This window comes from Cuculus canorus, chromosome 1, assembly GCF_017976375.1.
Source record: "Cuculus canorus isolate bCucCan1 chromosome 1, bCucCan1.pri, whole genome shotgun sequence".
Taxonomy (NCBI): Eukaryota; Metazoa; Chordata; class Aves; order Cuculiformes; family Cuculidae; genus Cuculus; species Cuculus canorus.
This window is the reverse complement of record NC_071401.1, coordinates 132,243,140-132,254,887: the sequence shown is the minus strand read 5'-3', so window position 1 is coordinate 132,254,887 and position 11,748 is coordinate 132,243,140. Positions and strand designations below refer to the sequence as shown.

Genomic DNA, 11,748 nt, shown 5'->3' with positions numbered 1-11,748 from the left:
TTCCTTTCCTTTTTGTAATTTTATTTCATTTTGGTTTATTTCATTTATTTTGTTTTAATTTTGTTATTATTTTATTTTGTCATGTTATTTTATTTCATTTGATTTTGTTCCATTTGATTTTGGTTTATGTTATTATTCCATTTCGCTTCATCTCACGCCTTCCCTCGCAATGACCCCCGCCCCAGCAGCCCCCCCCCCTCCCTGCGGCGCGCTCAGCCCCGCCCGGGCCGCGGTGACGCCGGTGGGCGGGGCGCGGTGACGCCGGTTCGCGCGGCTCCGTGCGGGGAGTGCAGGGGTTCGCTGCGCGCCTGGCCGGAGCGGAGGGAGCCGCATCCCGAGGGAGCGAAGGCGATAGCGCGGCAGCATGAAGTTCCAGTACAAGGAAGACCACCCGTTCGAGTACAGGAAAAAAGAAGGGGAGAAAATCAGGAAGAAATACCCCGACAGAGTCCCTGTGAGTGCGGAGCGCCCGGCTTGGCTGGCAGAGCGCCGCGCTCTTTGTTGTCCTTGCCGGCTACCTGTTCTTTTATTTTCTGATCCGCGGGATTCGTAGGGATGATTACTCTCTGGATCCGATCCGATCCTCGCTCCAGGGTGCTGTTCAGCCCGCGGCGATGGGTGATGCGGGTGTCGCGCACTCTGCTCGCTGGGATCTGCAGGAACCCGGCAGGAGAAAAATCTGCGAAAGCTTTTTCCTGGCAGCCTGCGTGCGTGGGGCTGGGGGTGGGGATGGAGCTTACCATCAGCCTTGGGAAAATGGAGGAGAACAATGAGTGGGTTAAGCCGGTTGCTCTTCGTGGGAAGCGGAGTCTGTATCCGCGTCGCCTCGTACTGCCTGATCCTATTTTTCTTTCTTTTGACCTATCTTTTCAATACAGTCTTGCTGTGTTGTTTACCTTTGCATAAGGGAAAAATGATACTTCTCAGTCTTTCTGCCCTCCTGTTTAATCATCCTGTGAAAAAAAACCGTCACTCAGAAAACAAGGTCATCATCTAGCTAAACTTTACTTCCTCATCCTTAGGTCCCATTGAAATGCCTGTGGAAAACGCCTAGCTTTGATAATTCTTAATAATAATTGGAAAAAAACCAGAAATGACAAATCAAATTTATTGTAATTTAGGGGAGGAGAGGAAGGTCGTTTTTAATAAACGTTTTGCAAATGTTCTTTCCATTCCCAGTGGAGAGGTCTGTCCTAGATTTACTGCCCAGGGGTACTGTGTGCAAAATAATTTCAACTCCCCTGTAAAGCTAAGGACAAGAGGGAACAGTTGCATCATATTCGCCCTGCAGGCTGACACTATTTTATTTTATATATATATATATATATATATATTGTTATTGTTTATTTTGGGAGTGGCCCCTAAGTGGGCTTGGAAAAGCTTCTGGAAGTCAATATTTGGGTGCGTTTGTCCTAGGTGTTTTGGGGAGCCCTGGCACAGTGTAGGAGGTTGAGCATGCAGCAAGTCAGTTAATCTGTGTGGGTCTGTGTTTTAAGATGAGGACCACAGAGGGCTCCGTAGGTCAGGAGTGAGACAATCTGTAAACCAAGGATTAACATGGCAGATTGTACAGCAGATCACAATAGTTGTGTCTGGAAGACAAACCCAGTCTGTCAAGAGGTAAGAGAGGTCAAGATAGGGGGACATTGGCAGATCTTTATAGGGAAAGCCAGGAATGGAGTAACAAGGTGTCCTGTCATTAAGGATAAATGAAAGCAGCGCTTGGCAAGGCCCACATGTGAATTGTCAGGGGTAGTCTGTTGTCAGAGCTGCCTGCGGAGCAAATAAATGCAGCAGATAACTGTTCTTTATATTACTTCTGTCTCTGCCCTTCCCGACAGCAGGATCCTTGAAGATGACGTCCGTTTGGCTGCCTACACTGCAGTGCCCTGATACGTCTCAGCATTCTGCTCAGATTATACTGTTGGCATGGTCCCACATTACCACAGGCACCACCCGGCAACAACAGACATACAGATAATCCTTATCTGCCCTTTGCATTTCTTCGTAGGTTTGCTTGTGTGTGTGAAGGGTTTGGTGCTCCAAAAGAGACCTGTGTTATTGGGCAAACAGACTAGTAGAGTTCTTCCATTCCTTCCCTGCCTCTTTGCAAGAAGGGAATCTCTTAAGCTCAGTGGTGATCTGATTTAAATCCTTCCTAGGGTTTTAGAAGCCCCAGCACTCTCACCTCTTCCTCAGAGGCTTGACTTCTTTTTTTTTATTGTCTAATGACCAAGTCACAAGCCTCCCTTTTGAGTCAGGGTGGTCACATCAGTGCTGCTTCCTAGCAGTTCTGCTTGTCAGTAAATTTTTTTAATTGAGGGCAGTTTATTGTGTTAAGATATTGCCTTGTTGAATGTGTGGATTAAAAAAATGTGGCAAGTGCCATTGCTGTTCAGCCTGCACCTGTTCAGTGAGATTGTGGAACTGCCCTCCCCTCCTAGCACTTAGAAAGTACATCTTGTATGGAAATGCATGTTCTACTACAAACTGTCTGAAAGAGCTTGAATGCTTTGTACATACTAATTGAGGTGCTTGAAGTTCTTGAAGTAGCAGAAATGACCATGTTTCTATTTTTTAAAACGCACTTGGACTTTTTAAGGGTTTTGGCTCTGTTGGCAACATTCAAATGGAACACAGCGAAGAGATGTGCAAGCTAGCATCTCTATGGTATGACATGCTTTGCAGATACTTCCTTAGCATGGCACTTTCTCCAGGCTAAATACCCCAAGCTCATCATGCTAACTTTTTTCTCTGGCATCCTCTCTCACTGATGTGACAATACCATTTTGTCCCAAAGAAGGCTTAGTCCACAGCAGTTCAGCCTTTTCTGTTACACAACAGAATTTGTATTGCCGAAGTACTGAGGGAACATGGAGACCTTAGAAACGAGTCTCACAATGTCTCACATAAAGTATTTACAATTATAGAGTCTAATGGAATTTAAAAGTTGACGAGGTCCAGAAAATCCAGCATCTTGTTTAGGTGGTCAGAATGGCTTCCGCAGAACAGCAAGTTGCATAAATTGAACACCATGTAATATATCTCTCATCAGCTCAAAAATATGTATCACACAAGAAAGCAAACAAACAAACAAACTAAAAGCTGCCTGCAGTTTTTTTCTGCAGAAGCCCAGTTGTTCCATGGAAACATACAGCCAACCTTTGGAAAGGTTTCCAAGGCTTTTCATGGAGAGAGCTGAGGTCACTTTGGAATACTTCCTGCATATGAAATAAACATCTTGCCTAGGTCTGCTAAGAAAAATTTTCCTGTAGCTCAAGATCTCCTTCTCTGTTTGACCTTAAAGCTGCTGAGCTTCATATTTTTATATGTCATAATGACATAAGAATATAATAAGGATTAGTATTGTGTGTCAAAGGTGGATCCAGTTGCCCAGATGGTAGCCTGTTTTTTAATTATCAGATATTTATATGCATAAGGAAATGTCCATTACTATATGCGGTAGGGAAGATGAATTTCAGAGTAGAAGATAACTAATGAAGAACTGAGGATTAAAACCCAAACATTTCCCAATGAGCCGTAGTTTCTCTTTAATTCCCTACTTCATTCTAGAGCACCTGGTATTGGTAAATGTAGAAATTAGAGTGTGAGACTACTGGGAGTAGCACTGATTTTGTGCTAGGCAGTTTGGAACTGTAACCTGGAAACAACTGACTCGTGATACTTATTGTGTTCACATATTAGGCTCCTGACAGCTCCTTCATACAAAATTAACCTGGATTGGGACCATCAAGGTGACCTGGTTTTTTGTTTCCCCGCTATTATGGTTTATTTTTATGTCTGTTCCAGTCTCCATTTTTCACTTACTGTGCTTACTGCTGCAGTCTTGGACTGCCAGCATAGCTATTGGACTGCCAGCATAGCTGTTGCCAGGCGTTTGAAGTCATCTTCTCACTTATCTGGTCTTTAATGTGTATTTATTGTAGGCTAGATAAATTTCTAAGGGCCTCGTATCACCACCTCTCTTAAAGGGTAAAATTCTTTTCCACTGATACGTTTTGGTCCATCTTGTATGATACTCAGGGGTTGATCTCTTGCTTTCTCTCACTCTCGCTCTCTCCAGGTAATTGTGGAAAAAGCACCAAAAGCCAGAGTACCCGACCTAGACAAAAGGAAGTATCTTGTGCCTTCCGACCTCACAGGTAACAGAGTCTACCTCCTTTCTTCCTGATTTTCGGTGGGGGAATCTCAGAAGTGCTATTTACCCTACGATCAGCACCAAGCAAATATCCAGGCAGGATCAACATCTCACCATTACCCCAGGTTACCTGGCTGCCCTTGTTATATTTATGTACTTTACTGCCTGGATTACAACATGCAGAGCTATCTAAGGTCTTCTGAGGTATCCCACTGACTTAGCTAACATGCATGTGTCACAGCTGACTTCTGGCCATGATGAAAATGACTGAATTGTGTATCATAGGCAGTAGCATAATCATTGGTCAACGATGACCTAACTGCAGTTGCCAGAGGTTGTATCCTTGTTGCAGGAAGAGACAGGTTCTTGAAATAGTCACATTGTTTTCCACCCCTGTGATTGGAATCATGACTACGAAGTTCCTCTTTGGAATGTTCCTGGCCCTTTGGTGTGTGATTACATTTGTTTTCATTTGAGAACGTGAATGAGTTAAAGGAACAGTATTTCTTTTTCTTGCAGTACGTAATGAACTGTGGAACACTTTCTTGTGCAACATAGCTCAAGCAAATAGTAAAGAATTTGTTTTCAGGAATGATATGACCATTTACACCAAGGCTAAATTCTCTAAGGTATAATTGATCTATAGGATTAAAGATTAAGCTAGTTAGAAATCTCCTCACCCATCCCCACAGTAGAGCACTTCATACCATAGTGGGTGGAATATGAATTTAGAGGGTACATGACCTGAGGCCTGTACCTGAGAAGCTGCCAGCTCTGAGTGGATTGCTGCCATTGTGGTTACAGTCATGAAGTTACACCTTTTTACCCTGCATTGTACGTTTTTCACTACTTTTTACGTGCAGCATGTCACTACCAGCACCAAAACAAAACAACCATGGTTAAGGTAAAAAACAACCAACCAACAAACCAAACCAAAGCGTTCTTTCTGCATCTAGAGCATTCTCCTCTGTTCCTCTTCAGTTGGCCAATTCTACTTCTTAATCCGAAAGCGGATCCACCTGAGGCCAGAAGATGCCCTGTTCTTCTTTGTCAATAATACCATCCCTCCCACCAGTGCTACCATGGGCCAGCTGTATGAGGTAAGCCTAACCCATCTCTTTCTCCTTTTGTTGGAGTGTCTGGAAGAATGCTTATCCTTACTGATGGACAATTGCGCATTACTCAGCTGACAGTGAGTGCAGCTGGGTCACAGATGCCTAAGTAGAGACGCCCTTGGCCTGGGTTGTATTCAATCATCTGCTTAGGGAAGTTCCATCCTGCAGTTCTAAGGAGGAGTCCAGGAAGCCTCCTCATTTTAATTGTTTGCTTGCTAGCTGAAAGTGCTGTCATATCAGGTGATTAATAATTGCCCCAGCAGTGATATGTTGGTCCTACTGCTTTAACAAAGTATTGAAATAAACCACAGGCATTTCAAAGGAATCACTGTGTCTGGGGTGGAGGGCAGAACATAGCTGCTGGCTTTCTTGTTTATATAAAAGAGATTTCCTTTTAGACAGTAAAAGAACACGATATCACTGGGCAACCAAATGTCTATAGATGCATTGTCAAGGAACACTTATTCTTTGTTCGGAATTACTCTTTTATAGCTTGCACTGCGTATGGGAGGATCTTGTAGGGCACTGTGAATATTGCTGCCCAGTGTTTCTACTGACTAGTGTTGTTTGATTGACCTTAAAGGCCTGTTCTGTGCCCATCACAGGAATGTTCCTCAATTATATAGCCATTATATCATGGCGGGTTTGTAGCCTGGATTGATTTCTCTTTGATTTCTCATTCAGCTGTGTTAGTGTGTTTGAATACGAGAGCTCCAGTATGGTGCTGCAAGCCTTATTTGACCTATCACTTTTTAACAGTAACTGGGCAATGTGTAAGCACAACGATGAAGATAATATAAAATTCACACATGCAGAGAGTTTTCCAGATCTGCATAGGTAGGAGGAAGGTATGTTTTAACTGTCAAGGACTGAGATCAAGTTCCTAATGCTCTGTGGACATTTTGTGCCGTTGTAATCATTTAACATCTCAGCTTTACTGCCCATAGGTAAGACAGGACTAGAAATACAGCCACTTGTCAAAGTGTTCTGGAAAACAACAAATATAACCACATTTACCAAATACTGAAATACTGAGAGGTGATTTTGACTCATTAAAACCTTCCAAGTCTTCCTTTTGATTTGAAGTCCATACCAGTGCTGGGATTCTGCTGTGCAGCCAGCAACAGTCAGAGCTTTTTCTATTGCATTTGCAGTGCACTCAGGCTCTGTCTCTTCAAGTACATTCACTGTTTCCAGAAATGTAACATGCCTGAAGTTAGAAGTAGAGCCGTGGCCGTAGACAGGGAGTTGTTATACACTCTCTTCAGTGTGAGGAAGCAAAGCCTTTGGTGTGGAGAGGGAGAAGCAGTGGAAAAGTGGTTATGCCCCCTTGTTGTTGTAATGAATTCTTGGTTGCATTTTTCTACATGTAATGACTTACAGGACTTTGGTTTGTTACTTTTTTTCCTTCTCCCCTTGCAGGATAACCATGAGGAGGACTATTTTCTCTATGTGGCCTACAGTGATGAGAGTGTCTATGGCAAGTGAGCACCAGCCCCCCAGGCATGCAGGCGAGATGGACTGATGAAATGGATTTGTGGGGGGGACGTTGAGGAGGAAGAAGGAGAATGCCTGAGAAAAGGGGAGGAGAACTGGAAGTGAACCACATGCACAATGCCATCACCTTCCATGCATTAATTATAACCATTATTTTTTAAATTGAGGGGAGGGAGGTTAGGGAGATGGTTTTTGAAAGGTTAACAAGGGATTCTGTGCTGAGGGATGGGGAGACCACTGTTCGTAGTTCTTCTCTTGCCACAGCTGGAAGTAGTTAGCTAGTAATGGAGGCTGCTAGGCAAGCTAGTGTGGTGGAATTCTAGGAAAGCGTCTGGGCACGATGGCCCTTTTGGTGTAACCCTTTCATTGGATGAAGAAGGCATGCCGTATATTGTACACTGACCTTGTCACGCCCTGCCCATGGCATCGGCTGCACTCTTAGGAGCATTTGGTGTGTTGTGAAGTACTTCACTCTGCTGACACAACACTGTCCTGTGCTGACAGTCTTCACTCCAGCTGCTACCTGTGAAGCATTCCAAGAGTATTGTATTTCCTGTTGCTTCCTTCAGTATTAGAAAGGCTAACTCTGAGGGCTGGGAACTCCTCAGCTGTGAAACGTGAAGGTTGGGTAAAAGAAGGAAGAATCATTTTTTTCCTTTGTTGCTTTAATTGCAAGTGCTGAACAAAAATATTAGATACTACTCTCTTGTGTTTTTCAGTGAAGTCTATTGATAAACTCGTAAGCACAGGGCTAGAAAGGGCCTCAAGGGAATGACTAGTCCACTCCAGTTCTGAGGCAGGACTGCGTATGCCAAATTTTCACCATGGCTGCTTATCAAACTTGTTCTTGGTAAACTTCACTGAGGCAGATTCTGGAGGTTGCTGAGATTGTCTGTTGAGTTCCTAGCTAGCCTACAAGTAAGAGAGCTTTTCTTGCTACCTAACTTTAGTCTTCTTTGCTGTGCATTAGGGCAACTAACTACTAATGGTCTTGTGATTTGTCAACACAGAAAATTATCTATCAGCATTGTCCTTGCACCAGTCTTCTGCAGATTTTAAGATGGCAGAAATCCTGTGAGATTAGCCCTCCCTTCCATGTCTCATCCCTGTACAACCCTTGGACCACATGCACAAGCGGAAGAAATCAGTCGTTCACACTGTGTTTTACTGTTTTTTTGTGATTAGACAGCAGTGCCACTCTTTACCACAAGAGACTTTCTGAAGAGCTTTGAGACTTGAAATATAGATTCTCTGTAGATTTTTTTTTTAAATTATTTTGTTTTAAGCTAGTGTTGTTCTTAGAAAGGTTCCATACAGATGCTGTCCTTTGCAAGCTTTATGCCGTCATGCCAAAGTAGTTTCTTCCCAGCGGCGCAAAGAGCAGATATTCCCATAACTGCCATAACTCTGATGAAGGGATGAGGTCTGGGGAGTGAGCTGACTCTCAGGAAAATTCAGGGGGTTTATCTAAAAAACAGAGAACTGGACCTGAATTACTGTGAACATTCCTACATTTAAGAAAGGAACCAAGAGGGAGGAAAAGACAAGACAGATGAAGACAGGCTGCTTCCAAAATAAGTTGAAGGTGTTTGCTCTATCTACATGAAGTTAGATTCCAGTTCCCTGCATTCCTTGGGAATGTGAAATCAAAATTAATGCTCCTCTGATTGTAAGAGACTGGAAATCCGGTTTCAGCCTTCTCAGACTATTGTTCCACAGCGACACACAAGGCAGAAGAGCAGGCTGGGAGTGTGAAGTGGGAGGCACTGGCAGAACTGTATGAACGCCAGTGAAGGGAGCTTAGTGTGGCAGTTTTTCATCCTGAACTTCAGGTTTTCCGTTCCATCATGTATTCATCTGGAATAAATATGTTTGGATGAGTTGCACCTACTGCCAACCTACATTGCTTCAGTTTCTGCCTGCACTGCTCAGTTCTATCTTTTTGGCTGACTCTCTTCCAATTACCAGGCTCTTTTCATGTCCTTTGGGTGCAAATCCACATCAGTCTCTTGGTTTAGGAAGCTCTGTGTGTTCATAAGCACAGAACAGCCCCAGAAGACTTTCTAGACTAAAAGACAAGACGCAAACAGATGGTGTGCCGGTGTCCCACTAGCTCACTTGTGTGCTGCCAAGCACGTGGTTCTATATTGCCTCAAATGAGCCTGTGCTTAGGTACACTCGGGAAAGAAAGAGCATATGGGGTGCTTGGTTTTGTGTTAAGATATCCCCTCCCCTCCTGCTGCTGGGTCTGTAAGTGACATGTGTGGGACTAAGCTCAACCATTTGTTACCTGTAGAATTAACAGTTTTAGTTTAGTTATTTTGTGGTTCTTTTAACTGGATTGTGGCATTTACTTCTGTTTTTGCACTAGTCCGGTATCATACAAGGTAATGATGGTAATTCTTTTTTGTGTTGGTTAGCTGCAGGTTCCTGTAAAATAAAGTTCATATTACTTGAGCTAAATCAACCAGTCAATAAAGACGCATTTGAAAATCACAGACATGGTCCAAAATGGGTGACTATAGCATTTCTCCACACGTAGGTGCTTGTAAATGAAGGGAACAGCTTTGTCAGAACTTCTTGCCTCTTTTCTGGGGAAAAGTAGTGATTTCCTCTGTCCTGTCTACCAGGACAAGCAACATTTCTCCTTTGTTTGGTTATATTGACTGACACACACCCACCCACCCACACCCACCCCCGTGTCTTTCCATGCCACCAATGAGGCTTTCTCTAACATTTTAAGGCCCTGAACAGTCCCAGCCCCCAGCCATGCCTTGCCCAGCGAAGCCAGGACCATGGAACCCAGCCCTAGCCCAATGCTGTCCCCACAGCCCCACCATCACTGGTCCTGGTCCTGACCCTAACCTGCAGATAGGATTCTTGTCACCAGGATGAGCCTCAGGCTGAGGTGGGACTCCCAGCTGTGGGCAGAAGGTGTGCCAGAGGCTCCTGGGGTGCCGCTCAGTGCCTCTGGATCCTTTACAGATAGTAAAAGCAGAGATAAGGAAATCTTAGAACTCATTAAAAGTAAGCCCGCAGTAGTGGCAGATCTGGGCTGCTTTTCCTTGCAGATATTTGTGTGCTGAGATGGAAGGAGTCTTGCTGGGAACTGAGGAGACCAGCAGGTGCCATTTGCTCATCCCATAACACCACACTGGGTACTGGCAGCACATGAGGAAGAAAGGGATGTCATCTGGGAAAGCAGCAAGAGTTGTGACGCTTCTCCTGCCTGCTCACTCCTGTTTGTCGCCCGCGGGCCTGTGTGGTGCCGCTGGCTGGAGCAGCAGAATGACCATCAGCTCCTGCACTGCTGTGCTGTCTCTGAGCAAGAGTTGCTTGGGGTGCTGAAGTCAAGAGTTAAGGCACTGAAGTTCACAGGAATAAAACTTGCTAGGACTAATAGATCTCCTCTCCACTGCAGATGGGGTGGAGCCACAGTCTGAGCTTTTGTTTCTGATGCTGAGAGGCAGTAATTCGTCCTGCACTGTCTGAACTGTGCTCGTATCCACCATCGTGACTAAAACAAGGGCCCTCTGTATAGGAGAAGGGTGCTGGGACTACAGCCAGATGGGCAGAGGTCAGCTAAAAGCTTACATGATATCAGCTGAAATAATTTGGTTTTCAGCTTCAAACACAGAGCACATTTTGCTGCCTAGGTTGTGGTATTGTCTGCTGGCTCAATTAGAAAACAGCTTTGAGGTTGTATCCATATACAAGCAGGCCGCTCCCATTGCTCCTTACCTAGGAAAATCAGTTTCCTAGGTGTATCAGTGATGTTTGTAGTGCCACACTGCTCTGTATACATGTGCCAGTGCCATCACTGAGAGAAACTGCAGGCGGGCACATTTGATTAATATGATTTGCGTGGTCCATATGGGAAATTTTAGCCTGTGCTCAAAGGCTGTTACCTTTATTCTGTGGGTTATGGAAATGCGATTGGAGCAAGGCCTGCAGGAAAATGAGGGGCTCAGCTGGTTAAGAGCGATTAAGTGATTAGTACTGTTTTGGTAACTATCACTGCACCGGGGATTCTCTCTCCAGTCATCCTGATGTTCGCTTTGGAAGAAAACGTTCTCCTGAAGTGGAGAGTACTTAATATGGTCTGGGGCATTAGGGCCTCACAACATCACTGTGAGGTCCTAAATTATGCTAAAGACTGATGTTTCCACTTCCATAAAGCAGTCGTGTCCAAGATGAAAGAAACACTGATTAAAATAGAAATAAGACTACCAGAGGGAGAAACTCCAGCTCATTCATATCTCTCAGTCTTGGATAAACACTCCCCCAGGATAGGCCACAGAGCGTGACTAGAGAGGTCACTGCTGCCAGGGCACTCACAGGACTGACCCAGACAGAGCACAGCTGATCACAAACAGCAGCTGCCCCAGCTTGCACTGCCAGTCCTTGGGAGGATGTTGCAAGTCCCATAGTATTTGTACTCCTGGAAGCTTGCATGTGTCCCAGATCACAGCTCATGCCTGGCTATGTGTGGGAATTAGTTATTTTTCTCCTGAAAAAGCTGGGTATAGCAGCACCTTTCTGTAAAATAAGGGTCTGATTCTCCCTGATTTTGCACTCTGGCTAGTGTCATCTGGACATTGTACTGATCTTTGGTATTAAAAATTGATAATAAATGCTATTAATTGTAATATATGGACGCAGCAAGAGAAAATAAAGATCTCCATTTTCAAGCAAGGGCATTGCTGGAACTGCATTAAGGTACTGGATTATTAGCTGAAGGAAAAACTGATCTGCTCTTATATCCTACCCCTTATACTGGAAATACCCCACCATGCTCAACCCAGACACACCTGTACATACACACACACCTTTTCTGCCATACCTCACGCCGCATTAAACACACGTACACCTTCACATGCTGTACTGGACACAACCATGTCAAAATCCACTCTGTGTCTTCAGTTGTACCCCACACCACAATCAATTTGCATGCATACCTATGGTACACTGTCAAAA

At 44.4% G+C, this 11,748-nt stretch overlaps 1 protein-coding gene across 1 annotated transcript; it reads left to right on the top strand.

The window, feature by feature from the left end:
* The first annotated feature begins 260 nt into the window (after positions 1-260).
* Positions 261-9,267, top strand: LOC104060625 (gamma-aminobutyric acid receptor-associated protein-like 1). Its single transcript, XM_009562434.2, has 4 exons — positions 261-454; positions 4,085-4,163; positions 5,141-5,259; positions 6,697-9,267. Exons 1-4 carry the CDS (start codon positions 365-367, stop codon positions 6,760-6,762), a joined length of 354 nt encoding a protein of 117 aa, XP_009560729.1. The 5' UTR covers positions 261-364; the 3' UTR covers positions 6,763-9,267.
* Positions 9,268-11,748: the final 2,481 nt, after the last annotated feature.

Coding starts and splice junctions, on each gene's coding strand:
- LOC104060625 (XM_009562434.2), top strand. CDS start 365: ATGAAGTTCCAGTACAAGGAAGACCACCCGTTCGAGTACAGGAAAAAA. Junction 4,164..5,140: donor TGTGCCTTCCGACCTCACAG/GTAACAGAGTCT, acceptor GTTCCTCTTCAG/TTGGCCAATTCTACTTCTTA. Junction 5,260..6,696: donor CCATGGGCCAGCTGTATGAG/GTAAGCCTAACC, acceptor CTCCCCTTGCAG/GATAACCATGAGGAGGACTA.